This window comes from Sceloporus occidentalis, unplaced genomic scaffold (genome assembly GCF_023333645.1).
Source record: "Sceloporus occidentalis isolate IW3139 unplaced genomic scaffold, rSceOcc1.0.p SCAF_2, whole genome shotgun sequence".
Taxonomy (NCBI): domain Eukaryota; kingdom Metazoa; phylum Chordata; class Lepidosauria; order Squamata; family Phrynosomatidae; genus Sceloporus; species Sceloporus occidentalis.
Genome location: NW_028316982.1, coordinates 274620267 through 274647814, shown reverse-complemented (window position 1 = coordinate 274647814; position 27548 = coordinate 274620267). Strand labels below are relative to the sequence as shown.

General features: G+C 48.3%; 1 protein-coding gene across 3 annotated transcripts in view; it reads right to left on the bottom strand.

Annotated features, from left to right (window-relative positions):
* LOC149320263 (arf-GAP with Rho-GAP domain, ANK repeat and PH domain-containing protein 1-like) overlaps positions 1-27548 on the bottom strand; it is a 138876-nt gene that overhangs the window by 50760 nt on the left and 60568 nt on the right. For all 3 annotated transcript variants that reach the window (XR_016280294.1, XM_089513219.1, XM_089513220.1), the window contains 9 exons: positions 19302-19372; positions 15290-15399; positions 14347-14487; positions 13067-13136; positions 12418-12538; positions 9579-9784; positions 7864-7970; positions 7072-7271; positions 4276-4361 (listed from right to left, as the gene is read on the bottom strand). Coding sequence is in view for 2 of the 3 variants with exons in the window: in XM_089513219.1 (XP_089369345.1) it covers positions 4276-4361; positions 7072-7271; positions 7864-7970; positions 9579-9784; positions 12418-12538; positions 13067-13136; positions 14347-14487; positions 15290-15399; positions 19302-19372 (1112 nt within the window). In the remaining variant the exon portion in view is untranslated. The remainder of the gene's footprint in view (positions 1-4275; positions 4362-7071; positions 7272-7863; positions 7971-9578; positions 9785-12417; positions 12539-13066; positions 13137-14346; positions 14488-15289; positions 15400-19301; positions 19373-27548) is intronic.

The following is a 27548-nucleotide window of genomic DNA, read 5'->3' as shown; positions in this document are numbered from 1 at the left end:
ACAAATCCGAAGGGATAAGCAAAGCGTAGTCAAAAACAGTCTGTAGGTCAAGCGAAGGAAGGGTCAGCAAAGTCAAAAAACAGTCCAAATTGAAGCCAGAGATCCAAACGAGAGAGAGAGAGAGAGAGAGAGAGAGAGAGCGAAGTTCCAATAGCACCAACGCGGCGGAAAAAAGGAACTGAGGAAAGAGCGGGAAGGCAGGGGCCTTATAAAGGGTGGGCGGAGTTACCGCCAAAAAGTTGCCTTTAAGTTGCAAAGTGTACTTTGCCCAGAGATTCTAAAAGTTCTGAGCAGCGCTGCGCAGGCGCAGTAAAACCCATTTGTATGATTCGCAGAGACCACGAAGAAGAAATATGTATAATTATGGCATTTGTCCTGGTTTGGAGGGACAGATGAGATGATGACCATCCTCCTCCTCCTGGCCTCTGCCGCCAGCCCCCTCCGTTTGCCCAGGGCCTTTGGCCGAGGGTCTCCTGAGGCATCCAGTGCGGATGCGGCCAGCAGGGTCCCCTCAATGGCTTCAGGGTCCCCTCAAGGGGCTTCAGCTTCCTCCTCTCTGCTCTCCCTTCGCCCGAACATAAAGCAGTTTTATTTAAACAGGCAGCCAAAGGGATTGACTGAGTTTGCAAAAGGGCCTTTCTTTTACTGGGGAGAAGGTGCTGCCTTTGAATCTCTACTCTTCTGTCTTTCAAAGGACACTATCCTGCTGTAAAATATAGGTATTTTAACACAGTAGATAATTTAACTGTGTTTCTTACCTTTTGTGCCAATACATTTTTAATACATTTGCAAAACCTATGAATATATAATTGCATCTGGTTTTTAAGCTTTCTTGTAAGCTGCCCTGCTTTCCCTGCTGAGAGGAAAGTAGGATAAGAAAGAGAGAGAGAGAGAAAGAAAGAAAATCACCTGAAGACCTCAGAAGGAATCCTTCTCCAAAAACCAGAAGGGCAAAACCTTGCTGTCCCTTCCTATTGCCTCCAACAGATTGAGAATGAGACCCCGCCAGGATCGGATTTGGCAGAACGGTGGGACATAAAAAAGCGATCTTGAAGAACAGGCCGCCAGCCCCACTGATCGGGTTTTGGGTAAAAACGAGATGCAAATGAAGTTGGGGGGGGATACAGGGAACCCACACATTTTTTTCATCCATAAAGAAAATGGCCTCCCAACACATTAAGGTGCCCCATCAAGAAAAGGGACGACCGCTGAGAGATTTCGTTGCAATCCAGGACCTTTTCTGAGAAAAACTCATTTGCACATATGTAAAAAAAACAAAACCAAATCCACTTTTTTTGCCCAAAATTAATTTGGGGGGAGAAAAATTGTCCCAACGTGCTTTTTTGGGTGGGGAAGTGTGGCACAATGTTCTTGCGATCTCATCCAGTGGGGAGAAACCTTGAAGTTATTTGTCACTGTATGCAAGAAGAAAACAAGCCAAGAGACGCATGTCACATGCCGAGCACAGGACTGGAAGGGGGTTTGTCCCGCTTCTTTCTAGGCCATGAATGAGGGCACTGACCGGATGGACGGAGGGACTCCATGCTGCGGCCCCAGAGCCCCCTCCTCGGCGCAAGGGAAGGCCAGTCCGGGGGTTGTGGCTTTTCCATCTGGGGAGGCGCTCAGAGGAACGCAGAACAGAAACCTCTTAATTTGCAGCCAGTTTGGGGGAAGATTTGGGGAGACTGAACGGGTGGGAGATTTTGGGGAAGGCTATAGAACCACTCTTGGGGTTTCTAAGGGCCCCCATCCGTGGCCCACAAGTGCTGCTTTGCATCCCCCCCCCCCATTTTGGGGACAGAAAGGGCCCCTGGCCTAAAATGCACAGAGACATCAACAGAATAGGCCCACTTTCTCCAGTGCTGTCCCCTCTTTTCTTCCCTTGATGGCCACAGTTCCTCTTTGGGTCCTCAGAGGGTTTCTTGCCAGCAGCACCATGGTTTGAACCCTGGACCAGGACTCTGGGGAGTGGGTTCGATTCTCCTTTTGCTCAGCCATGGAAACCCAAAGGGTGACCCTGGGCAAGTCACACTCTCTCAGCCTCAGAGGGAGGCAATGGGGCCAAACCTCCCCTGAATAACAAATCTTGACAAGAAAACGCTTGGGCAGAGTGGCCATGATGGAGAGAGCCGGTGTCGCGGTCTGAGAGCTGGACTAGGACTCTCTGAGACCAGAGTTCGAATCCCCGCTCAGCCATGGTAGCCCCAAGCAGGAGACCTGGGGCAAATCCCTTACACTGTAAGACAATTCTGCAAGAAGCTGATACACAACCCCTGATACGTCTCTATTTTAAGATGGAAAGTCTCTTAGGAATTTAAATCTTCTTCACTTGAATTCTAGTGAAAGAGAGAAGGATACAAATATTCTAGAGGCCCAAAGTGACGCATGGTCTGAGTGCTGGACTAGACTCTGGGAGACCAGAGTTCAAATCCCAGTTCAGTTCTGGAAACCCACTAAATAACTGTGAACAGGCTGCACTCTCTCAGCCTCAGGGGAGCTTGGAGCATTGGACTGGGACTCCAGGGGACCCAGGTTCAAATCCCCACTCAGACATGGAATCCCAATGGGAGTCAGAGGAAGGCAAAGGCAAAACCCCATGAAGGACTCTGACCAAGAAAACCCAACAAGAGTTTTGCCTGAGGGTCGCCAGCGTATGTTGGAAATGGCTTGAACAACAACAACAAGAAGGAGCCTTTACTTCTTTTTATCAGTCTCAACAGAACCCCAAAACAACAACGTATCGTCCAGCCTCCATCGCCCCATCGTGCCTCATTCAGAAATTACTACGGAGCCATCATAGAGTTGCAAGAGACCCCCATGGGCCACCCAGACCCCCATCCCTTGCCATGAAGGAATTCACCACAAGAGCCCTAGCAGTGGCTTTGTGTTCTGGCAGAGGGACAGAAAAGAGGCACTCTCCTCCAAACCTACATCTCAAGGATATGGAGGGGCACCGAATGGCACAGAAACTAAGAAGCTAGAAACTAAGAAACTAGACAGTCCTGGGCTAGGTCCAAGGTGGGGAAGGTTTCCTTTGGGGGTAAGAAGAGAGGACTACAACCCCCAGTATCCCCCAGACAGACAGCATGGTACAGTCAGCCCATGGATTCAACCACCCACGGCTTGAAAATACATGTTCTCTGCTGGTATTTGGTTCCAGGACCCCCCTGAATAACAAAGGCCATGGATGCTCAAGTCCCATTACATATAATGGCACAGCAAAATGGTGTTCCTTATATAGAATGGAAAATCAAGGTTTGCTATTTGGAATTTATACTTTTTGGAAATATTTTCAAGCCGTGGATGCTTGAATCCATGGATTTTTTTATCTGTGGATAAGGAGGGCTGACCGTATTCCAAAAAAAGGAAAAAGCAAACCTTGTTTTGCCATTTTATATAAGGGACACCTTGGCATTGTATTTAATGGGACTTGAGCATCCAAGGGTTTTGAGATTCAGGGAAAATCCTGGAACCAAAGACATAGAGGAATCTGGAAGCTCCTTTGAAATTAACTGCAAAAAAAGAGGAGCTACTAGCAAACGTTTTCATGGGCTCCTGATTGCATCTGATGAAGTGGATCGGAGTCACGCTAGAGATTTCTTTTTCCTAGTTCCTCTCTGTTGGAATAAACAGCAGCTTCTGCCCTCGTTCTGGCCGCTCTCTTGTCCACCAGGGATCATAGGATCATAGAGTTGGAGGAGACCCCAAGAAGGGCCCTGATCCAGTCCAGCCCCATTCTGCCATGCAGGAACTCTCAAACAAAGCATCCCCACAGACAGACGGATGAGGTCAGACAGACCTCCTTCCCAGCTTGCTTTTCCTGGGGCAGCGAAGAGGGTCTGGCTCAGTCCGGATGAAGTGAGTGGCCATCCTTTGCTATCAAAGGACCGTCCCAATTAGCACCCGGCTGCTCTTCCACAACATCTCCCCCTCCCATCTTTTTTTCTCTTTTAGAGTAGTTCAGAAAGGATGCATTTTCCTAAAAATGTTTCTTCTCTTGAGGAGTCTAAACTTTGTTTTTTCTGTCCGCCATTTGGTTGCTTCCAACTGGCTGTCCTAAGATGGACGCCTTCACCTTGACTCCCAGTCCAATGCTCAAAGCCATTGCCTTCCCCTGAGACTGAGCAGGCCTTCCTGGGCCAAGAATGACCCCTCACCATCCTTTCCCCCAACGATCTCAAGGTAATGACCTCCCCACTTTTGGTCTTCCTATCAGGGCAAGGGTTGTATTTTGGGATGTCCGAAGCAATGGCCTTCCCATCTCTCCGGTCTCACCTGGATCAGATCCTCGGTCCAGACCTTCTTGTCCATCTTGAGGCTCCGCACTTTGGTGATGCTGGGTCCCAGGCCACGGTGCTCTCCTGTGTCAGGAAACCCAAACACAGACAAATAAGCAAACCAAGGGCCATGGGCAGTGGCTGCCCCACTGACACACAGGACAGAGGGCCAAAGGCCCAGTTCGATAGCAAACTGTTTCCATGTGGGAAGGACAGTTCAACAGAGAATCTGGGCCATCCCTCCCTTAAAGCAAACCTAAAAACTCATCAGTTCTTCCCAGAAAATCTTGGTTGACGCAGGGCAGATGTTCACACAGCATCACACTATGGCACCTGCCACCACAACCTCTGCTGGTGCTAGTGGCTCCTCTGCGGTCAGAACAAGGTGTCCAGCCATGTGAGCTCTGCTGGGTGCCTCAGTTTTGCGCACAAAGAGAGTGATTCATGGTGGCATGTAGGTGGCATGGAGGCACACGTCTACAGAGAACTACCTGGCATTGCTCTGGAGTGCCCACGCAATGGAGGGAAATTGGGGCCAGAACACTGTGAGCATATTCTGTCCAGGGTTGACCCTCCCTTGGTCTGGTACTGGGGATAGGTTCCTTCTTAGTGGTCCTTTCTGCCTCATGCAATCCACACTAATGAAGTGGCATGCGAGAGTGCCGGACCCTTGTAGGGGCTGCATAGAAGCGTGTGCCCCCTCTGGTCAAGGGGCTCTGGCATTGCAACACCTTGTGGAGCAGAACTTGGAAACATCCCAGTTTCCTAACACAATGCCCAGAATCCCCCAACCAGCAAGGCACAGGGGATTCTGGGAGCTTTCCTGCCCCCACTCCCCAAAATAAAACAACTTTCCCAGATTCTGATCACCATGAACCAGAATTGCCAGCAAAGGGGTGGAACAGGCACAGATAAGCAGGTAAACATGGACACAAAACACAGACAAAACAAGGATTTTCCTCATCTCTCCCCCCCAAAAAATTCTGCAACTCTGGGGACCCAAATACAAGACCAGATTATTGTTTTTATGCTCCATCCAAGTGTGAGAAAACATGCATTTGGGGCAGTATTCTCCCGGCATTCAGGCACTCAAAAATATTCCAGGGATTGATTCTACACAGAAATACATGTGTTTTTTCCTGAAGAGAAACATGTTTCCTGTTCAGGGAAAAAAATTTCTTGCAGAGAAAGCTTATTTTCTTTTCTTGCAAAAGAGAAAAAAGAAAAAAGTGAGCAGTATGCAGAAAAAAAATGGTTATTTCTATGCAAAATAAATCTCCAGAACATTATGGGATATCATGGGAAAACTCTGCGGAAGCCTCACTTCTGCCCTACCTTCCCAATGGGGTTTCTCAACGGGCAGGAAATCCTTCTCATTGGGAAAGAATTGGCTGCGAGCGTTCTTCCCATTCCTGCTGGAAAAAGCACTTGGCTGGCCGGAGCAGAGGCCCCTGGCCAAAATCTGGCCTCAGCGGGAGGCCGATTCCTACTTTGTTCCTCTCCTTCATTTCCCTTTGTGTTTGGACACTTGGCATCAGAACCAATTTATTTTTAGGTATAACCACAGGGCACAATGGCCAAGATCCTGCCCCATCATCCTAATTCCAGCCACAGAGCTCCGTTGGTGTCACTGTTACACCTGGCAATGGCACCCCAACAAAACCTAGCACCCCGACTGAAGGGTTCCTGCGGATTTGGGGGCCACAGAACCATTTTTGTGGCACTCTCTGGCTGGGGAGGGTGCATCTTGGGAATGGGCAGCTGGAAGGACCCTCGATGTCCCACTGCAAAGCGCTTGCATCAATGCACCCCATGAGTCAAGTTGGGGGGCTGTGTGTGGTGTCCCTCTACAGCAACCCACCTGCCCTGCCTTGGATGAGCGTCGACTGGGATGCTGTTGGGCTGCAAAGGTGGGTTATAGGGGTGAGGTCTGGTCCTCCATGGCCATAAATATGGACCTCCAGCAGTTATGAGAACGCATGTCCACCTTACTATCTGGTAAATGGCTGAAGAGGACCATGGGCCATGTCTGTTGTAAGTGCTCCAGCAAACCCACTAAGACTGGTCCACCGACTCTCTCCTCCTTGGCCAGGCCCCAGTCACACACCCCTTTTGTCGCAGCAACGCAGGCGTATATTCCGGTTCAGTGGCATGTCTCTATGCTGATGTCACCCTGGTTTGCTTTATCTACTATTTCATCTACATAGCGATTAGCACTTCATTTTCTGTAGCTACTTCAATTAATGAAGGTCAAGTCTCCCCGACCTGAAATACTCTCAAGTCCAAAACGGTCCTCATGGGGGGCTGAGGCAAGGGATCTCTTTCCTTTCCAATGGGTCAATGTGCACAAACTTGGTTTCATGCACAAAATATTTTAAAATATTCTGTATAAAATTGCCTTCAGATTACCTTCATAAGGTGTATATGAAACATAAATCAATTTCATGTTTCAACTTGGCTCCCATCTCCAAGATGTCTCCTTATGTATAAGCAAATATGAAAATATCCAAAACCCAAAACACTTCTCCTCCAAAACATTTTGGATATTAAGGGAGACTCAACCAGCATAAGGTTCCCTACTGCATCCTCTGCTGCATTCTGGGAAACATGTGCAACTTAAACGCATCCTTGATTGTGGCTGGGGGTTCTGGGAGCTGTAGTAACTTTTAAAGGTAACTTTTCCAAGTTCTGAACCAGCTCCATTCTGGCCCAAGTGGGTCTTTCCCTCCCTTAAACCAGGAACCCAGGATGATCCCATAGGGCTATCCATCCCCCCAAAGCCCGGGGGCCGTACCTGCGCATTGCTTGCAGATGACCACGCAGAGGTTGATGGAGCCCCAGTCAGGCTTGGGGGCCCCGCAGTCCGCGCAGAAGCTGTTGGCTTCGGCTGCCCAGACCCTCTCGGCCACTTCGGAGCTGGACAGGGCCTCCGCGATGGACGCCTGAATGGCCTCCACCCAGTCCTCCTTCTCCTGGTCAGAGTCCGCCAGGAAACTGCGGCCAAAGGGGAGAGGCAGAGGGTCAGCAACCGGGGAGGATGGGCTACGCAATATGTCTATGTGGGGCTGGGCTAAAAGGGGGACAAGGGCTGGGCTGCAACTCCAGGCTCAATAGGGCTCCAGTTATGGTTTCCATCCATTCCATATTTAACCAGTTTGCTAATATCTTGGGGGCCCTTACCAAAGGCTTTGTTGAAATCCAGATGAATGACATCCACAGCATTCCCACCGTCTACTAAAACAGTGGTTCCCAAACTGTGCTCTTTTAAGGGATTTTGGACTTCAGCTCCCAGAGTCCCAGGCTATTGGCCAACATGGCTGAGGCTTCTGGGAACTGAAGTCCAAAATCTCTTAAAGGGCACAGTTTGGGAATCACTGTAGTAAAAATGTGACCGGACGGTGGAAATGTTGTAGGTGTCATTTACCTTCCATGGTCTTCAGCATGTGCGCACACACAAACTGCATTTGCAGACCTCCAAGACCAGGAAAACCCATTCCCTCCATCTTTTTCCAGGTGGGGAGGCTGCGTTTGTGGAGTCACAAGGAAAGGTCCGCATCATCTGGGCTTCCGGAGCAGCGGCTGGTACCTGAAGATCCGGTAGGGAGTGGTCAGGTCAAAGCCCCTCCGGTCCACATCCTTGACGTTCCCCACGTTCATCTCAATGTAGGTGATCCCAACCCCGAGGCGAAACTCCTAAGGATGCCAGAGACACGGGAATCATGAAAGGACCGGGGTTCACAGGACAACAGAAAGACTGGAGGCCAGGGAAGCTGTTCCCATGAGCATCTCCAGAGACAACGTGCCTCTCTAGAAAAGGCTACAAAGCGGAAGACAGAGGAAAGAAGGAGACTCTTCTGCGGGTGGACTGCCCCTCTGAGGAAGCCTTGGCTGCTGCCCTGCCTTTGCAAGGCCTGAGGAGTGGGCTCTTTCAGGACCAAAGGCCTCAGAGGCCTTCAAACAAAATGGATGCTGCCTTCACAGCAAACAACAGCAAAGGCCAACCCTTAAAGCAATCCCACGGGTTCAATGAAGCTGCTCTAGCCAAGGTGAGAAACTGGGATTAAGCTAAACAATCTTCTAACATGATTTAACACTGACTTTAGAACTAACAAAATGAAATTCAACACAGATGTAAGGTATTGCACTTAGGGCGGAAAAATAAAATGCACAAATATAGGATGGGTGACACCTGGCTGAATGAAACTACGTCTGAAAGGGATCTGGGAGTCCAAGTAGACGATAAGTTGAACATGAGTCAACAGTGCGATGCGGCAGCTAAAAAGGCCAATGCTATTTTAGGCTGCATCAATAGAAGTATAGTGTCTAGATCACGAGAAGTAATAGTGCTACTGTATTCTGCTCTGGTCAGGCCCCACCTGGAATATTGTGTCCAGTTCTGGGCGCCACAATTCAAAAAGGACATTGAGAAACTGGAGCGTGTCCAAAGGAGGGCGACTAAAATGGTGAAGGGTCTGGAAACCATGAAGCCCTATGAGGAACAACTAAGGGAGCTGGGGATGTTTAGCCTGGAGAAGAGAAGGTTAAGAGGTGATATGATAGCCCTGTTTAAATACTTGAAGTGATGTCATGTTGAGGAGAGAGCAAGCTTGTTTTCTGCTGCTCCAGAGAATAGGACCCGGAACAATGGATGCAAGCTACAGGAAAAGAGATTCCACCTGAACATTAGGAGGAACTTCCTGACAGTAAGGGCTGTTCGACAGTGGAATGCACTCCCTCGGAGGGTGATAGAGTCTCCTTCCTTGGAGGTCTTTAAACAGAGGCTGGATGGCCATCTGTCAGGGATGCTTTGATTTGGATTTCCTGCATGGCAGAATGGGGTTGGACTGGATGGCCCTAGTGGTCTCTTCCAACTCTACGATTCTATGATTCTATAAGCTCTTATGGATTTCTATTATTGTTAGTTATCTAAAACCAGTAATAAACTCATTTAAAACGGGGTTCTGGAGGACAGTTCTACATATACTATGGACTCCCCAAAAGACCAATAAACAGGTCTGAGAGCCAGCCAAGGCTGACCTCTCCCCAGAAGCTCAAATGACTAAACTGGGAGCAATGTCCTTTGGAGACGTCATGCGATGGAGGGATTCAATTAAAGGATGATAACGCTTGGGAACATGGAGGGCAAGAGGGGAAGACGGACTCCGTCAAGGAAGCCCAACAGCCGCTGTCCTGATTTGCAAGACCTGAGCAGCGCTGTTCAGAGAGACGTCTCATGTCTGTAACATCGCCTTAAGTCAACAGGGCAGCACATAACAACCGGAACAAGCGCCACTGACGCACCTCTGCATTTTTGTAGAGGAAGACCTTGTCTCCGGCCACCGCCACAAACAGCTTGCTCTTGTAGCCCCGCAGCTCCAAAAGGCCACTCTTGTCCACCGAGTCAAAGCTGCCGCTGACCGCCTGGAAGATGGACGCTGGGTCCAGGCGCCTGGACTTCCGCTTGTCCACCATCTTCTGCAAGGCCTGGACCCAGTCGCTGCGATCCGCTGGACAAGAGAGAGAAGGAGAGGCAGGCTGACCAGAGGTCCTCACAAGCGCAAAGGAGGACAAGGCACCACAACACAATGTAGTAGGATATGCCAGAATGGAAGTTGAGAACCCTAACATAAATATAAATGTGTATGGTTTGTTTATAGCAATATTACACATATTGTATTTTACTACATTTGTTGTTAGCGTCGCTTGAGTTGATCCTGACTCCTGGCAACCCTGTGGATGAAAGACCCCCGTCCTCCGCTGCTCTGCTCAGGTCCTCCAAATCCATGACCATGACCTTCCTGACTGAGTCTATCCTCCATCCGGCCTGCGGCCTTCCTCTCTTTCTACTATCTTCTATCTTTCCTAGCATAATGGTCTTTTCCAAGGAGTCCTTCCTTCTCCTGTTGCGGCCGAAGGACAACGGCCTCAGTCTGGTCATCTTGGCTGCTTCCAGGGAGGTTTCTGGCTTGATCTGTTTAAGGACCCATTTCTTTGTCGCTTTGGCACTCTTCTACAGCCCCACATCATCTCAAATGCATTCATTCTCTTCCTATCCACTTTCTTGACTGTCCAGCTCTCTCATGCATCCCTGGGAATAATAGGGAATACAATGTCTTGCATGATTCTGACTTTTGTGCTCAGTTCTATGTCTTTGCATTTTAGGATCTTTTCTAGTTCTTTCAAGGCTGCCCTTCCCATTCCTCAACCGTTTTTTTCTGGTGAACTTATCCTCATTAAAATGCCTTGTTGGCTTGCAATATACTTATAGAACTCTGGTCAAGACAAAGGCATAAAACTGTACCTAGCTAGCAACAAATCCTTGACTAAATCTACATTTAAATGATTCTTTTCATTTGTCCATTCTGCTGCAATTAAGGGGGAAACCCTTTCAGCATTTGCACTGAGTCCTCAAGCGGCCCCTTACCCAACACAAATGCCGACCTCTTCCCCTCCAGGAAACAAATGCACTTCTTTCTCTTGGCTCTGAGTGCGAGTCTTGCCTGCTGCTGCTGCTGCTGCTGCTCCTGGAGGAAAAGGCCTTTAGAAGGATCCATCAGATTCCTCTATTTGCAATGAGGACAGGCTGCCATATGGATGCATTTCTGCAAGTGAAGCAGCAAACGTGGTGCTATTCAATGGGCTTCTTAGTAATGTTCAGAATGGAGGACATTTCAGAATTCTTTCAAAAGAGAGTTTAAAATGTAGGGCATGTCATGGAAAAGGAGGCCAACAAAATGTGAATGTGTTTGTTTTGCACAGAAAGTGCTGTTTTCAACACAAATCATCCAGATGTGGATTTTGTGTGGAGTGTCCCCAGTTGCAGCCCTTTTGGTGCAGAAAACAGCCTTTTCTGTGCAGAAAATATTTTTATGCCAAAAAAGCTGTTTCCTGCACATAAAATGCTGTTGAATGTGTAAAAGAATATGCAAAGTGTGTGCTGAACAAATTCCAAAACTGCGCAGATTCTCCTCAGTCCAGGGTTTCTCGATACTCAAAAAACATGATTTCCCACAATTTTGGTGTGATGGCTGCTTTTGATTTCTTCTTCAGCTTTACTCTAATTTCTGATATAAACAGTTGGTGCTCTGTATCACAATCCACACTTGGTCTACTTTTTGCTGCAAGAATAGAGTTTCTCCACCTTCTGTTTCCAGTTCTATAGTCTTTCTGGTTTTAGTATCAACCGTCTGGAGAAGTCCATGTCTAGAGCCTTTTCTCTGGTTGTATGAAGCAGGTATTTACGATGAATAGACAGTTGGCCTTGCAAAGGTCTATCAGTCGCTCTATTTCTTATACTTAGTGCGAATCTTCCTATTGTTTTGACCCATCTTTGCCACCAACTTTAGCTTTCCAGGCACCTACGATTAGTTTTAAGTCTTGTGTTGGTGTATTGTGCATTTCTTCCCAAACTCCTCCACAGAACCTCTCAATCTGTTCTTCCTCTGCCTCTGTGGCACATACAATAGGGATAATGGTGATATTTATGGGTTTCCCTGGAAGCCTTAGAACCTGGCTTGATCCGATTTTGCACTGTACCCTTTGACTGCCTTTGCTATCTCTCTCCCGATTATGAAGGCCACTCTCTTTCTTTCTGTCTTTGTATTTCCGAGGAGAACGCTGCGTAGTTGTCTGAGTCAAAGTGACATATTCCTATCCATATTATTAATTGCTATGTTTATGCGGCCCATTTCCCTTTTTACTGCTCCCAACTTCCCTTGGCTCATGCGTCTCACACTCCTATGAAACGCACAGTGATGCTTTGGACAAGCACTGCCTTGCTGAGCATCTCTGCGCTTTGGCTCTCCATCCCTTGATCAGCTCTCTGCTGTGGTCTCCAGTGTTGCTCCTATCTATCTATGTGTACTAGTCCTTCCTTATATAATATAACGTAATATAAATATGACAATAGGGGGAAAAATAGGGGGCACAGGAGGTGTCCGAGTCTTGGGCTAAGAAGGCCTGAAAAAGTCCAGGACATTTGGGCCATGCTCCTTCCCCTTTGCGGGTGCTTCAGAGTTTGTACCCCTGGAAGAGATTTGGACCCCCAGAGAAAGCGGGTGGGATTTCAAGGGCCTCCGGCCCCCAAAGCATTTCCTGCCCCCCTTAGAAGAAAAACGTGGAGGAGGAGAATTGGACCCACCATCGCTCTCGGCCCGGAAAGCAAAGGTCCGGTTGTTGGTTATCACCTCGAACTTCTGGTCCCCGATAGTCGTCACTCGAGAAATGGAGGACACCGGGATGAAACGCTTGGAGTAAACGTCCTGAAATGGAGACAATGAACACATTGCTTGAAAGAAGGAAGGGAAAGAGAGAAAGAAAAGAAGGGGAAAAGAGAGAGAAAGGGATTGACAGAGGGAAGGGGAAGCAAAAAGGAGAGAGCGCAGAGGGGAAGGCCTTCTTTCCTGGTTGCATGGCAAGCCGCACCTGCCAAAATCCCTCCTTCCGCGTGGCCACTGAGGACGCAGGAGCCTTCTCTCTTCCAGTCTGGCAACTCCATTCTCCAAGACCGCCAACCTGGATTGGGTTGCCAGAGTGAAAACTGGAGGAGGCTCCTACCCCTTTTGTGGTTGGAAGAGGGACTTCCAGAAACCAGGTAAGAAGCCACACCTGCCAAAAAACCCATCTCTGCAAACCCTTGAGGCATGCAAGAGCCATCTCTGGCAACCCCATTGGGATGAGGCATCAAAGGGACCAAGGTAATACAAGTCACTGCAAGGGAGGGTGGGGTCTTCACACACACAGAGCCCCCACCCCAAATTCTTGCCCCAGGAGGCTTCTTCCCGTTTCACCTTTTCGCTGTCGAAATATCGGAGGTAGTGGGAGTCCAGCTTCACCCATCGCTTCTGGTAGATGTAGGACCTAAAGCCGGGAAGGAAAACAGAAACACCCGGGCTGAATCCGCACCCTGTCCTTCGCCGTATCTGTCAGCACCCAGGAAATGACATCCGGATGCCAGCAAAGTGAATGGACGAGGGGAAAGGACCGCATGGGCTTTTGAAGCCACCTAACGTACTCCCCCCAAAATCTAAGGTATTCGTTCAAAATAATATTGCCCCCAAATGACTCCCTGGGTCCATTTTAAGCCCCGGAGGGGATTTTCTTGACTGGAGGTGACCCTCAAAGTTCCTAAAATGGCCACGGAGGGGGGAGGCTCAACCTATCTGGGGGGTATTAGGGGCCACGGGGGTAACTGGTTTTCCTTATTTTATTCTGAGAAGACATTTCCTTGGGTCTAGGGGCTTGGCAGGGATCAGCTTTATCCTCTGCTCCCCGAACTCCTCATCTACTTCCATTTTCACTCTCCGTCTCTCACTTTCCCCCTTCCTTCGTTTTCCGCTTTCCTCATCTGCTGCAAACAGAGTTTAAGTGCAGAAGTATTTTGGACTCCATTACCTTGGAAGGAGAGATAAGCCTTCTCCTTCTTAAGCCTGGCAGGTAAATTCCTGGGTCCCTCTGCTTAAAAATAGCAGCTTTGCAAGCTTTTCCCTTTCAATAACTGCTGCCCTCTCGTCGCCTCCTTCGCCCTTTTGACCACGTTTGGACGTGGCTTAGCCTCACGTTGTCCGAGGGCACCGACAATCCCCTGGGAGTCAATAGGGACCCTAACGTCCGAGGGATGTCCACCCAAAAAATAGCACAAAGGGTTGGGGGGGATGTGCAGACCCTGAAGCTCCCCACCATTTCCCCCCCAAAAAAGACATCCACCCACAATTTATTTAGATTCAGCAGAGTTGGCAGGCAATATTCTCCTGGAAACTGCCCAGAAAGACCCTCCAAATATGAAAATATACCCCTCTCCCACAGACCCCCGAGTATCTGTTTTCCTTTGAAGTCTCAAAATGGCAACATGAAGTGAAGTGAGGTCCGTTCCGATCACCATTTTGAGAGGGACTGTGAAGGAAAGCAGAGGTATTGTGGCTTGCTATGGGGAGGTCCGAGGGGGGCATTGGCCCCTGTGCCCCCCACCAGTTCCCCCAGTAGCACCCAGACCAGGACCTGAGCTGCCCCAGTGGGCTCCCAAGTGCCGCTCCCAGTCAGTCGGAGGGGCTTTGGGGAGAGGTCTGCTCACCCCTGCGGAGGGTTCTTGTCCAGCCAGCCGGCCTTGACTGTGGGCGACAGCGGCGGGGGCGACTCTGTCCTGTCCATCCTCTCACAGTGGAGACTCAGGCCGGCACACGGAGAGGTCAGCCCAGAGCCATGCCAGTAGTTGCTGCGATGCAGAAGGGGAAAGAGAGGAGGCACTGTGAGCAGGGGTCTCTTGAGAGGGACCGGGGTCTGGGTGCCCATTGGGGCAAAAGGGGCAAAAGGCCTGGAAACCACCAAGAGCCAGAGGGAGGAAGGTGGGTCGGTTTGGCTCGGTGGCAGCAGGATGGAGAAGTTGCATGGTTCAGAAGGGGCTTCATACAACTTCTTGCCACCATAAAAGGCAAGTTTCCATTTGGGAGATGGAGCACAACAGCCTTCATGGCTGCTGAAGAAAACCTTAGAAGTGGGCAATTTGGTTCAGAAGGACCTGGAAGGTCCACTAGGTCCCGGCCCATTCTTTCCTGGAGGAAGACACAGCTCAGGCCTCCCGAGAGGATGCCCAGCCAACCTCTACCAAAGACCCTGAAGAGGGAGAGCCCACCACCCTCCAAGCGGAATGACTCTCATCTCAGGAGGCTCACAGACCCCTGGATAGACCCCAAGGGACCCCCACGCCAACCCACTTCTGACCTCCAGGAAGAGTCAGCTAGTCTCTGGAGCAGCAGAAAAGAAGCTTGCTCCATCTTCAATATGAGATCCCTTCAAATATTTAAACAGGGCTCTCATGTCACCTCTCCATCTCGCTCTGCTGTTTGTCCCCCCAACAAGGGCTTCTTTCTGATCTTTCCAAGGCGGTTCAACCCTTCGATGGACAGCAAACCAAGGTCTTCCAGAATAACACAAATATGCAAACTTTGCACACAAAAGTGGAAAAGAAAGAAAGAAAGAAAGAAAGAAAGAAAGAAAGAAAGACCAAGTGCTCTCACTTTGTGGGTGACTCTGCCTTGAAATAATCCTCAATGAGCTCGTCTTCACTGAGCAGGCTGCTGATGCGCACAGAGCGCCGCGGCTCCAGCGAAAAGGCGTCCGCCTCTTCCTAAACAGAGGAGACATTGGGGTACATTAGGACCCAACATGGCCAAGACCCCTGACCTGAGCAGCAGCCAGAAATTGGACGCAGAGCAGCAGGAAAAGGGGACAGCCGGCTGGAATGGTTCTGGCAGTTGTGGTTTTTCAAGCTTTGAGAAGCTGGCCAGATCAGAAAGACCAATGGGACCTTGACCCAGTCATCCTGGAGAGAAGTGACCAGTGGGGTCCCACAAGGCTCTGTCCTCGGGCCAGCTATATTCAACATCTTTATCAATGACTTGGAGGACAAAATTGGGGGAATACTTATCAAATTTGCAGATGACACCAAAATAGGAGAAGTAGCTAATACTCCAGAGGACAGGATCAAGATTCAAAATGACCTGAATAGACTAGAAAACTGGGCCAAAGCTAATAAAATGAAATTCAACGCAGAGAAATGTAAGGTATTGCACTTAGGGCAGAAAAATGAAAAGCACAGATATAGGATTATGGGGGACACCTGGTTGAATGAAACTAAATGTGAAAGGGATCTGGAAGTCCAAGTAGACCACAAGTTGAACATGAGTCAACAGTGTGATGTGGTAGCTAACAAGGCCAATGCGATTTTATCAATAGAAGTATAGTGTCTAGATCCAGGGAAGTAATAGTGCCACTCTATTCTGCTTTGGTCAGGCCCCACCTTGAATACTGTGTCCAGTTCTGGGCACCACAATTCAAAAAGGACATTGAGAAACTGGAGCGTGTCCAAAGGAGAGCGACTAAAATGGTGAAAGGTCTGGAAACCATGCCCTATGAGGAACGACTCTGATCCAGTCCAACCCCATTCTGCCATGCAGGAAATCCAAATCAAAGCATCCCCGACAGAGGGCCATCCAGCCTCTGCTTAAAGACCTCCAAAGAGGGAGACTCCACTACACTCCGAGGAAGGAGTTTGTTCCTCTGTCGAACAGCCCTTACTCTCAGGAAGTTCCTCCTAATGTTGAGGTGGAATCTCTTTTCCTGCAACTTGCATCCATTGCTCCATTGTGTCCTGTTCTCTGGAGCAGCAGAAAACAAGCTTGCTCCCTCCTCAATATGAAATCCCTTCAAATATTTAAACTGGGCTATCATATCACCTCTTAACCTTCTCTTCTCCAGGCTAAACATCCCCAGCTCCCTTAGTTGTTCCTCAAAGGGCTTCATGGTTTCCAGACCCTTCACCATTGTAGTTGCCCTCCTTTGGACACATGGCTCCAGTTTCTCAATGTCCTTTTTGAATTGTGGCGCCCAGAACTGGACACAATATTATTCCAGGTGGGGCCTGACCAAAGCAGAATAGAGTGGCACTATGACTTCTCTTGATCTAGACACTATACTTTTATTGATGCAGCCTAAAATAGCATTGGCCTTTTTAGCTGCCGCATCACACTGTTCACTCATGTTCAACTTGTGGTCTACTTGGACTCCTAGATCCCTTTCACACGTAGTTTCATTCAGCCAGGTGTCACCCATCCTATATCTGTGCATTTCATTTTTCTGCCCTAAGTGCAATACCTTACATTTCTCCGTGTTGAATTTCATTTTGTTAGCTTTGGCCCAGCTTTCAAGTCTATTCGGGTCATTTTGAATCTTGATCCTGTCCTCTGGAGTATTAGCTATTCCCCCTAACTTGGTGTCATCTGCAAATTTGATAAGTATGCTCCCAATTCTGCCATCCAGGTCATTGATAAAGATGTTGAATAGCCCTGGGCCCAGGACAGAGCCCTGTGGGACCCCACTGGTCACTTCTCTCCAGGATGAAAAGGAGCCATTGTTGAGCACCCTTTGGCTTCGGCTGGTCAACCAATTACAAATCCATGTAACAGAAGAACCAAGGACTGGAACTCGTAGCCGGCCTTCCTCTTTGCTCCTTTTCTTGCTGCTGGTTCTCCCAGCAGAAGGAAGTTGCGCAAACACCGGCCCTTCTATTTATAGCAGGAGGAACCGCGGTTTTCTGAAAAGCCGGCCAGCAGATTTTCCGGACTGTGCCTCTGAGGCTGGCCTCGGGGCGGCCAAGGGGACGGGAGCCGGGCAGAGCACACGATCCTCAGGCCCCGGCTCAGGGCGCGTCCACACTGCAGGGACAATGCGGTCTGACACCCCTTTCAGCGCTGCAGCTCCATCCTATGGACCCCTGGGATTTCGGAGCTTTGCAAGCCTCCTTCAGCCTTCTCTGCACCAAAGAGGCCTGGATGGCGGTGCCTCAGAAAGAGGACAAATCCCAGGATTCCCAGGATGGAGCCACAGCAGTTAAAGCCATCACATTATCTCTGCAGTGTAGATGCACTCACCTGTGTACAAGGTCCAAGGTTCGATTCCCTCCATCCCCACAAAAAGATCCCTCTCTGAAATTCTGGGAATTCAGAGTCGGCAATATTGGCCAACCTGAATTCTCAAGGGTCACCGGAGGAATAAGGCAGTTTGGCAACGCTTTAGCTGCCTTGGCTCTGTGCTATGGAATCCTGGGATCTGTAGTTTTGTGAGAGATGTGCCCTTCTCTGTCAGAGAAAGCTCTGGGGCCACAGCAAACCAAATTTTTCTGCTGCCTTTATATAAAAGAATAGATATATGGTATAAATAAAATAAATCAATGGATGTATTGTTATGTTGCGTTAAAATGGCTTAATACCCTTTTAAATTGTAGTATGTTAATAGGATATCTTATTTAATTGTTTTTAAACAACATTATTATTATTATTATTATTATTATTATTATTATTATTCAGTTAGTTTCTGGGGAAGGTAGAAACGAATGGTTTAAACCCCTTTAAACCCTGACATGCTTTGGGTCCTGGTTACCTTTGGGATGGTTTTCTCCCATACAAACTGACCGCTACAAGGGGGTCCTCTGGGCGACATGGACGTCCGTCCGCCAAAACCAGGCTGGGACCCAAAACCCACAGGGCTTTTCCTCTTGTGAGCCCCAAATTGCAGACTGACCTGCCATTAGGGATTTCTCAGCTGAATTTGCAGCATTTAAGACTTGCCCTTGTTGCCATTGTGTGTCTTGAAGTTGTTTTCTTGGCAAGACTTGTTCAGAGGAGGACTGGCTTTGCCTTTGCCTTCTCCTGAGGCTGAGAGAGTGTGACTTGCGCAAGGCCATTAGCTCAATGGGTTCCCATGGCTGAGCAAGGATTTGAACCTTGGTCTCCGGAGTGGCAGTCCAATGCTCAAACCACTACACTGCCCAGGCAATTTTTAAATTATGACTTTTAAGGATGGGTTTTAATGCACATTGGTTTTATATGTTCTTTTCACTGATATTATGCATTGTGTTACTCCTTGCTGTTTCTTGTCTCGAGCCGCAGGGAGAGCAAGGTAAGAAACAGATATCATTATCGTTGCTGTTGCTGCTTTTTGGCTTTTAGTGGTTTTAATCTTCTATTGCAATCCGCCCTGGATCCCACGCCAGAAGGACAGGAATTCAGTAAACCAATACACTTCATTTTCCTTCTACTGAGGAAAGTCCAGCCGACGGCGCAGCCGCCCTGGTCTTCCTTCCTTCCTTGCTTCCTGGGTGGCACCTGACCGCTTCCCCAACTGACCGCTTGGCAGGACGTGGCAAAGGCCGCATTGGAGGCCAGGGGGAGTCTGGCCGCATCCTTTGCCCAGCGCAAAGTCAGAAGGAGCAGCAAGGGCCACCTCTCCGGAGGAAGAGGAGCCCAGGCAAATGCCCACCTATGCCCCCTCCACACCTCTCTGCATTTGAAGACAGACCCAGGGAAGTTACGTTTTGGACCGCAGTTCCCAAAATCCTCCAGCCAGCGTGAAGGACGGGGAGTTCTGGGAGCCATAGTCAAAACCCGAAACTATTCCAAGCTTTGCTATTAAGAGGAAGAAAGTGGCACCTGCTTCCTCTCAGAGAAAGCCAGAGACTGCTGGGGGACTCACCTTGTCAGTCATCTCTTCCACCAGAGCTGCTGTTTCCTCCTCGAACGCGGGACCGTCATCGTCTGAGTCGCCTGCAAAGAGACATCGGAGGAAGAGGAGGAGGACAGGAAGTCACTCGTGGTGCCTGACGTTGCCCTGCGCTCACTCAGACCCTCAAGCGGAAGTCCATCAGTCAAAGGAGCCACAGAACTGGGGGGGACCCAAACCCCTTCTGTCATGCAGGAATACACAGCCAAAGCTTCCCTGGGAGACCCCCCCCCCCAAGATCTGCTTAAAGACCTCCAAAAATGGAGGGCTCACCGCCTTCAGAGGCAACCTGTTCTATTCTGAAACCGCTCTTGCAGTAAAACAAGGACGTTCTGGTCTTTAGGTGGAACCTCTTTTCTTTCCATTTGAATCCATTGCTCCTTCTCCTATTCTCTGGAGCAACAGAAAACAAGCTTGCCTCATCCTCAATATGGCCCCCTTTCAAATATTTAAAGAGGGCTACTGTGTCCTTCCCCCCAACCTTCCATTTTCCTGGCTGAACATATTATTTTATTGTGTTGTTGTTTTAGTTTTAAGGTAGGGAGACAAGGGATCATGGAGCTTTTCATTATGTATGTATTATGTATTTTATTTGTGTATTCTTATTATAGATCCTTTTGGAAAGGTGGGATATAAATAAAACTTATTATTATTATTATTATTATTATTACCACCTTAGTAATTCTTCACAAAGTGTGGCTTCCAGGCCTGTGACCATTTCGGCCAGCCTCCACCTGTTTGACCTTCCTGGAAATCAGATTATTAATCTCCTGGGTCAGACCCAAAGGTGGCTCACAATTACAATTATATTACAATTATAACAAGAACAGTTTTATAATAGGAATATTTTTTTTCAGTGGAAAAACATTTAAATGAGCTGCCCTATAAAAAGCAACCGCATTTTAAAACATTTTGAAGCCTTTCAAAACGTGGCATTGAGGACAAAAGCAGAGGCCCCCGACTAAAAGGCAGAGGCCTTCTTCCTTGAGTGGAAGAGGCCATCTCTAGGGTGTGTGTGTGTGTTTGTTTGTTTGTGTGTTTGTGTTTGCAGAGTCAGTTCTAACTAGCAAATACAGTAGTCCTAAAAGAAAATAATAATATTCAAGGGAGAAAACAGATTAAATTATTTGCTCTTGCTACAAAAGTGAAATTAAGGAAAATCTGCATCCTTCAAATTTGGGGCATTTCAGAAGTGCTGCTTAATTCCTAGAAATGCCTCTGGAAAGAGACCTTGCTTCTCAGTCCATGAGGCTCAAGTCGACCAGTTTAGACTGGATCTAATCTACTTGCATTTGCAAATGACTAAAACCAATACAGGGCCAGCCTTGTGCAGCTGTTTGAGGACCATGGAGATCGGGGTTTGAATCCCCCTTCTTTGGCCACAGAAGCCCACTGGGAGACGTTGGGTGAGGCATACTCTCTCAGCCCCAGAAAACCCCATCAGAGGGTCGCCGCTTTAGGGTTGCCAACTTGAAGGCACACAAAGAACAATAAAATTGTTGTACCAAAGAAGAAACTGTCCTGACTCTCGCTAGACGGCCGGAGGGAAGGGGGCAGGCCATGTGCCAGGCAGAGGGAGGTGGGTCCAGTGCTGGGCTATGGCTCTGGAAACAAGGGTTCGGATCCCAGTTCAGGCATGGAATCCCAGTGGGTTGCCTTGGGCAGTAAGTCCCACTCTCTCAGCCTCAACGGAGGGCAAAGGCAAACCCCTCTGAACAAACCTTGCCCAGAAAACCCCATGACAGGTTCATGGCCTTAGGGCTGCCGCAAGCCATTTGGAGGCACATAACAACAACAACGACAACAACAACAACAGGCTGCATCTCCACTGTAGAATGAATGCCGTTTGACACCGCTTTAACTGCCACGGCTCCATCTTTATGCACTTCTTGTAGTTTTGGGCCTTCTTTGCCACAACAAACTACAAATCCCAGGATTCTGCAGCAACTCTGCAATGTCCGGCCAGAGAGAGGAGAAGGAGAGGAGCTGCTTGAAGCCATTTTGAGACCGTGTGCTTGAGACCGTGTGCTCGTTGCTGAAGGGGCGGAGCTTCTGTGAGTCACATCTGTGAGTCACAAGGGGCGGAGCTAGCAGACTAGCTTTATATACCACCTTCCAGAGCCTTCCAGAACAGTCCGGCCAGAGAGAGGAGAAGGAGAGGAGCTGCTTGAAGCCATTTTGAGACCGTGTGCTTGAGACCGTGTGCTCGTTGCTGAAGGGGCGGAGCTTCTGTAAGTCACATCTGTGAGTCACAAGGGGCGGAGCTAGCAGACTAGCTTTATATACCACCTTCCAGAGCCTTCCAGAACAGTCCGGCCAGAGAGAGGAGAAGGAGAGGAGCTGCTTGAAGCCATTTTGAGACCGTGTGCTTGAGACCGTGTGCTCGTTGCTGAAGGGGCGGAGCTTCTGTGAGTCACATCTGTGAGTCACAAGGGGCGGAGCTAGCAGACTAGCTTTTATACCACCTTCCAGAGCCTTCCAGAACAGTCCGGCCAGAGAGAGGAGAAGGAGAGGAGCTGCTTGAAGCCATTTTGAGACCGTGTGCTTGAGACCGTGTGCTCGTTGCTGAAGGGGCGGAGCTTCTGTGAGTCACATCTGTGAGTCACAAGGGGCGGAGCTAGCAGACTAGCTTTATATACCAACTTCCAGAGCCTTCAGAACAGTCCGGCCAGAGAGAGGAGAAGGAGAGGAGCTGCTTGGCAGCCATTTTGAGACCGTGTGCTTGAGACCGTGTGCTCGTTGCTGAAGGGGCGGAGCTTCTGTGAGTCACATCTGTGAGTCACAAGGGGCGGAGCTAGCAGACTAGCTTTATATACCACCTTCCAGAGCCGCACACCATTAGGCGCGCGAATTTTGGTTTTCTTTAACTCAACAACTCTGCTCAAGTGGCATCAGGTTAGAATCAGATATTGAAATGGAACCTTCCCTTTAAGTGTAAGATAGCAGCCAGTACTTACCTTTAAAGAAGTATTCCCAGTAGATTGACTGTTATATTTATTACTAAAGACTTTGCAGTATGGACAACAAGGGATCTGCCGCAGTCACCTGCAACTCTTGTGGGATGTTTCTCTTCTTGCCTACAGAAGTGGAGAACTTCACATGCCCCAAGTGCAAGTTGGTAGCACTCTTGGAGGAGAAAGTGCAGCAGCTGGAGTCCAGAGTAGCTACACTTCAGCATATTAGGGAACAAGAGGATTTCCTGGACACAACAGAACTAACCATCTTGGATGAGTACCACGCAGAGGAAGATGCTAGGGTGGAAGAGGTCACTTGCCAAACAGAGGAGGCAGACAGCTGGAGGAATGTCACAAAGAGAAGTAAGCCAAGAAGGAATTGTTCGGGGAGCTTGCAGCTAGAGAATCGATTTGAAGCTCTTTCCCTTATCAAGGAGGATGAAGAAGAGCAGCATGGACAGACTTCAGGGACGGAGCAGGGGAGCCTGAGAGTCCCACCCGAGGGAACAGTCGCTGCTAAGCCTTGGAGGAGGCGTGTGGTCGTAGTGGGGGACTCCATGCTGAGGGGTACAGAAGCAGTGATTTGTAGGCCTGACAAGATGTCTCGAGAGGTGTGTTGTCTTCCAGGTGCCTACTGACCAATACCCCTTCCTTTTGGTCCATGTGGGAACCAAGGATACTGCAAGACACAGCATGCAGAACATCAAAAGGGATTACGAGGCGCTTGGTAGGAAGCTGAAAGGAATGGATGTACAGGTTGTCATCTCGTCTCTTCTGCCAGTTGAAGGGCATGGTCCAGGAAGGGAGAGGAAAATAGCAGATGTGAACAACTGGCTGCCGCCGAGAAGGATTTGGATTCTTCGATCATGGGCTGCGGTTCCATGAGGAGGGACTTCTTGCAACAGACGGGTTGCATCTCACACCAGTTGGAAGAAATGTTTTTGCCAACAGTCTCAAGAACTTGATCAGGAGAGCTTTAAACTGAGTTCCGAGGGGAAGGGAGACAATATTAAGGAAGGCGAAAGGGATGGCGAAAATAGTCAAACTGACATAGAGGAAACAAGGCAAACAGTGCAAGGACCCAGCAGTGGGAGGCAAAAGAACTTGCACAGGCAGCAAGTAAAAGGGAACCATGGTCTGCGATGTCTCTACACTAATGCACAGAGCATGGGAAATAAGCAAGATGAACTCGAACTCCTAGTACAACAAAGCAAATATGATATAATAGGCATCACTGAAACCTGGTGGGATGAGTCTCATGATTGGAATGTGGAAATAGAGGGGTATAACCTTTTTAAGAGAAATAGGCCAAACAGGAAAGGAGGAGGAATAGCACTATATGTCAGAGATATTTACACCAGTAAAGAAGAGATCCAGGACATCAATCATGGAAGCCAGGTGGAGAGCATCTGGATAAGAATCAAAGGGGGGGGGGGGGGGAAACAAGGATGTTATGGTGGGAGTCTACTACAGACCCCCAAGTCAGACGGAGGAATTGGATGATATCTTTCTAGAACAGATGACCACACAGTCAGAAAAGAGAGATGTAGTAGTGATGAGTGACTTCAACTATCCTGATATTTGCTGGAAGCCAAACTCAGCCAAATCCTCAAGGTCTAGCAAATTCCTCGCTTGCCTGGAAGACAATTTCATGGTCCAAAAGGTGGAAGAGGCAACAAGGGGGTCAGCTATTTTAGATCTGATCCTAACCAACAAGGATGACTTGGTTAATGGGGTGCAAGTGGTGGGATCCTTAGGTGGAAGTGACCATGTTCTCCTGGAGTTTGTAATACAGTGGAAAGGAGAAGCCAGGCAGAGTCAGACATGCATCCTGGACTTTAGGAGAGCGGATTTCAGTAAACTTAGAGAAGTATTGAGGGTGATTCCATGGTCAGAAATACTAAAAGATAAAGGAGTTCAGGACGGATGGGACTTTCTCAAAAGGGAGATACTGAAGGCACAATTTCAAACAGTTCCAGTGAGAAAGAAAAACGGGAGGTGTCTCAAGAAACCAGGATGGATGACTAAGGAACTTTCAACTGAGCTAAGTTTGAAACAGAAGATGTATAAGAAATGGAAAAAGGGGGAAATCACAAAAAAGGGATTCTAAGAAATAGCAGGCATTTGTAGGGTAAAGTCAGAAAAGCTAAAGCACAGAATGAACTCAGGCTTGCTAGAGAGGTTAAGAACAATAAAAAGGGCTTTTTTGGATATGTCCGCAGCAAAAGGAAGAAGAAGGAAACGGTAGGTTCACTGCGTGGAGAAGATGGCAAAATGCTAACAGGAGATAGAGAAAAGGCAGAATTACTCAACACCTTCTTTGCCTCCGTCTTCTCAGAAAAGGAAAAGGGGCTCAACCTGAGGATAATGGAGCAGAGGACAGAATAGGGGAATTTCAGCACAGAATAAGTAAAGAGATAGTAGAGGAACACCTTATTAATCTAAATGAATTTAAGTCTCCGGGACCAGATGAACTCCATCCAAGGGTATTAAAAGAACTGGCAAAAGTAATATCGGAGCCATTGGCAATCATATTTGAAAACTCCTGGAGAACAGGAGAGATCCCAGCAGACTGGCGAAGGGCAAACGTTGTCCCCATCTTCAAAAAGGGGAAGAAAGAGGATCCCAACAATTATCGTCCAGTTAGTCTGACATCAGTTCTAGGAAAGATTCTGGAGCAGATCATTAAACAGAGAGTCTGTGAACATCTAGAAGGCAATGCCATAATCACAAAAAGTCAACATGGGTTTCAGAGAAACAAGTCATGCCAGACAAATCTGATCTCTTTCTTTGATAAAATTACCATCTTGATAGATGAAGGGAATGCTGTGGATATAGTATATCTTGATTTCAGTAAGGCCTTTGACAAGGTTTCCCATGACATTCTTGCAAACAAGCTTGTAAAATGTGGGCTAGACAAAGGAACTGTTAAATGGATCTGTAATTGGTTGACCGGCCGAAGCCAAAGGGTGCTCAACAATGGCTCCTTTTCATCCTGGAGAGAAGTGACCAGTGGGGTCCCACAGGGCTCTGTCCTGGGCCCAGTGCTATTCAACATCTTTATCAATGACCTGGATGACAGAATTGGGAGCATACTTATCAAATTTGCAGATGACACCAAATTAGGGGGAATAGCTAATACCCCAGAGGACAGGATCAAGATTCAAAATGACCTGAATAGATTGGAAAGCTGGGCCAAAGCTAACAAAATGAAATTCAACACAGAGAAATGTAAGGTATTGCACTTAGGGCGGAAAAATAAAATGCACAGATATAGGATTATGGGGGACACCTGGCTGAATGAAACTATGTGTGAAAGGGATCTAGGAGTCCAAGTAGACCACAAGTTGAACATGAGTCAACAGTGTGATGCGGCAGCTAAAAAGGCCAATGCTATTTTAGGCTGCATCAATAGAAGTATAGTGTCTAGATCAAGAGAAGTAATAGTGCCACTGTATTCTGCTTTGGTCAGGCCCCACCTAGAATATTGTGTCCAGTTCTGGGCGCCACAATTCAAAAAGGACATTGAGAAACTGGAGCGTGTCCAAAGGAGGGCGACAAAAATGGTGAAGGGTCTGGAGACCATGCCCTATGAGGAACGACTTAGGGAGCTGGGGATGTTTAGCCTGGAGAAAAGAAGGTTAAGAGGTGATATGATAGCCCTGTTTAAATATTTGAAAGGATGTCATATTGAGGAGGGAGCAAGCTTGTTTTCTGCTGCTCCAGAGAACAGGACCCGGAACAATGGATGCAAGCTACAGGAAAAGAGATTCCACCTCAACATTAGGAGGAACTTCCTGACAGTAAGGGCTGTTCGACAGTGGAATGCACTCCCTCGGAGGGTGATAGAGTCTCCTTCCTTGGAGGTCTTTAAACAGAGGCTGGATGGCCATCTGTCAGGGATGCTTTGATTTGGATTTCCTGCATGGCAGAATGGGGTTGGACTGGATGGCCCTAGTGGTCTCTTCCAACTCTACGATTCTATGATTCTATGGCCTGTTACAGACTGCCAAAATAAAGCTGCTTCGGGTCTCATTGGAGGTATGCCATTTAAATGATGCATGGGTCCTAAGAGACCGAAGGTCACGCCAAAGCCACACTCCATTCCTAAGCACTGGAGTGCAGCTTTGGTGCAGCTTCCAGATTCTTAGGATGCATGCATCATTTAAATAGCATACCTACAAAGAGACCCGAAGCAGCTTTATTTTGGCAGTCTGTAACAGGCCTATGATTCTATGATTCTATAAGGAAGCCACTGTTCCTCATGCTTAGCTTAAGGTCCCCTAAGGCCTCTAGATCTGCCAAATGGAGGCCGGGTGGTCATCTGCCGCAGGGAGCGGGGCCTGGAGTGCGTCCTCCTGCGTGGAAGAATCAAGAGGTTTGCCTGGGAGGCTTTGGGGTCCCTTCCAACCCTGGGATTCCACCTGAACATTTGGAAGGTCTTCTCAGCTGGGAGAACCATTTAAGAGGGGAATACAGAGAGCAATGGGATCTCCTCCTCTGGAGGTCTCTCAGCGGAGGCTGGGTGGGGGGATCCTCTCGGGGGGCTGCGGCTTTGTCCTCCTGCATGGAAGAATGGGTTCAACTAGGTGGCCCTTGGGGTCCCTTCCAAGGGTGCAGCCATTATTAGAATACATATGTCTTGCCCTGTTGCACAAGACCTCTGGACAGTTTGCAATAAAGTCAAGTCTAAACCATTTAAAACTGGATGGTCCCTGTGGTCCCTTCCAGCCCTATGGCTCTAAGGGGGTTGTTTTGCACTATTTGCTCCAAAGGGGAAGCAGGCGGGCCGGCTCTCCCCTTTGCCATGCATTACACCTCCCTGCTAACCCCCTAAAAACTGGACCTGACTTCAGGGTTTGAGGCTTCACCATCAGAATCCAACAGCATTCCATTGCCAACATGGAACAGCATTTTGCCTTTGGGAGATGAGGGGCTGCGAGGTTTCATATCTGATGCCTCTGAGGAGTTTATCACACTGGGGCTAATTCTGGCATTAAAGAGAGATTAAAGCGCATTTAAAGCATTCTGCAAATAAAGTGAAAATGAGGAGTAATTGCACAAATGATTATCACATGCAATTGTGCGAATAAAGTGATATCGGAAATGCATTGATGCTGAAATCCCGAAAGTAAAAAGATGCGTGTTAATGCTTCTTTGTGACCACTTTAATGGCTGGTTTTGTGTGAAGTTGTGTGGAATCATTTTGTATAATGATGGGATTTCCCCAGAATATTCAAGGGATAAACTTCTAAGAGAACTCTGG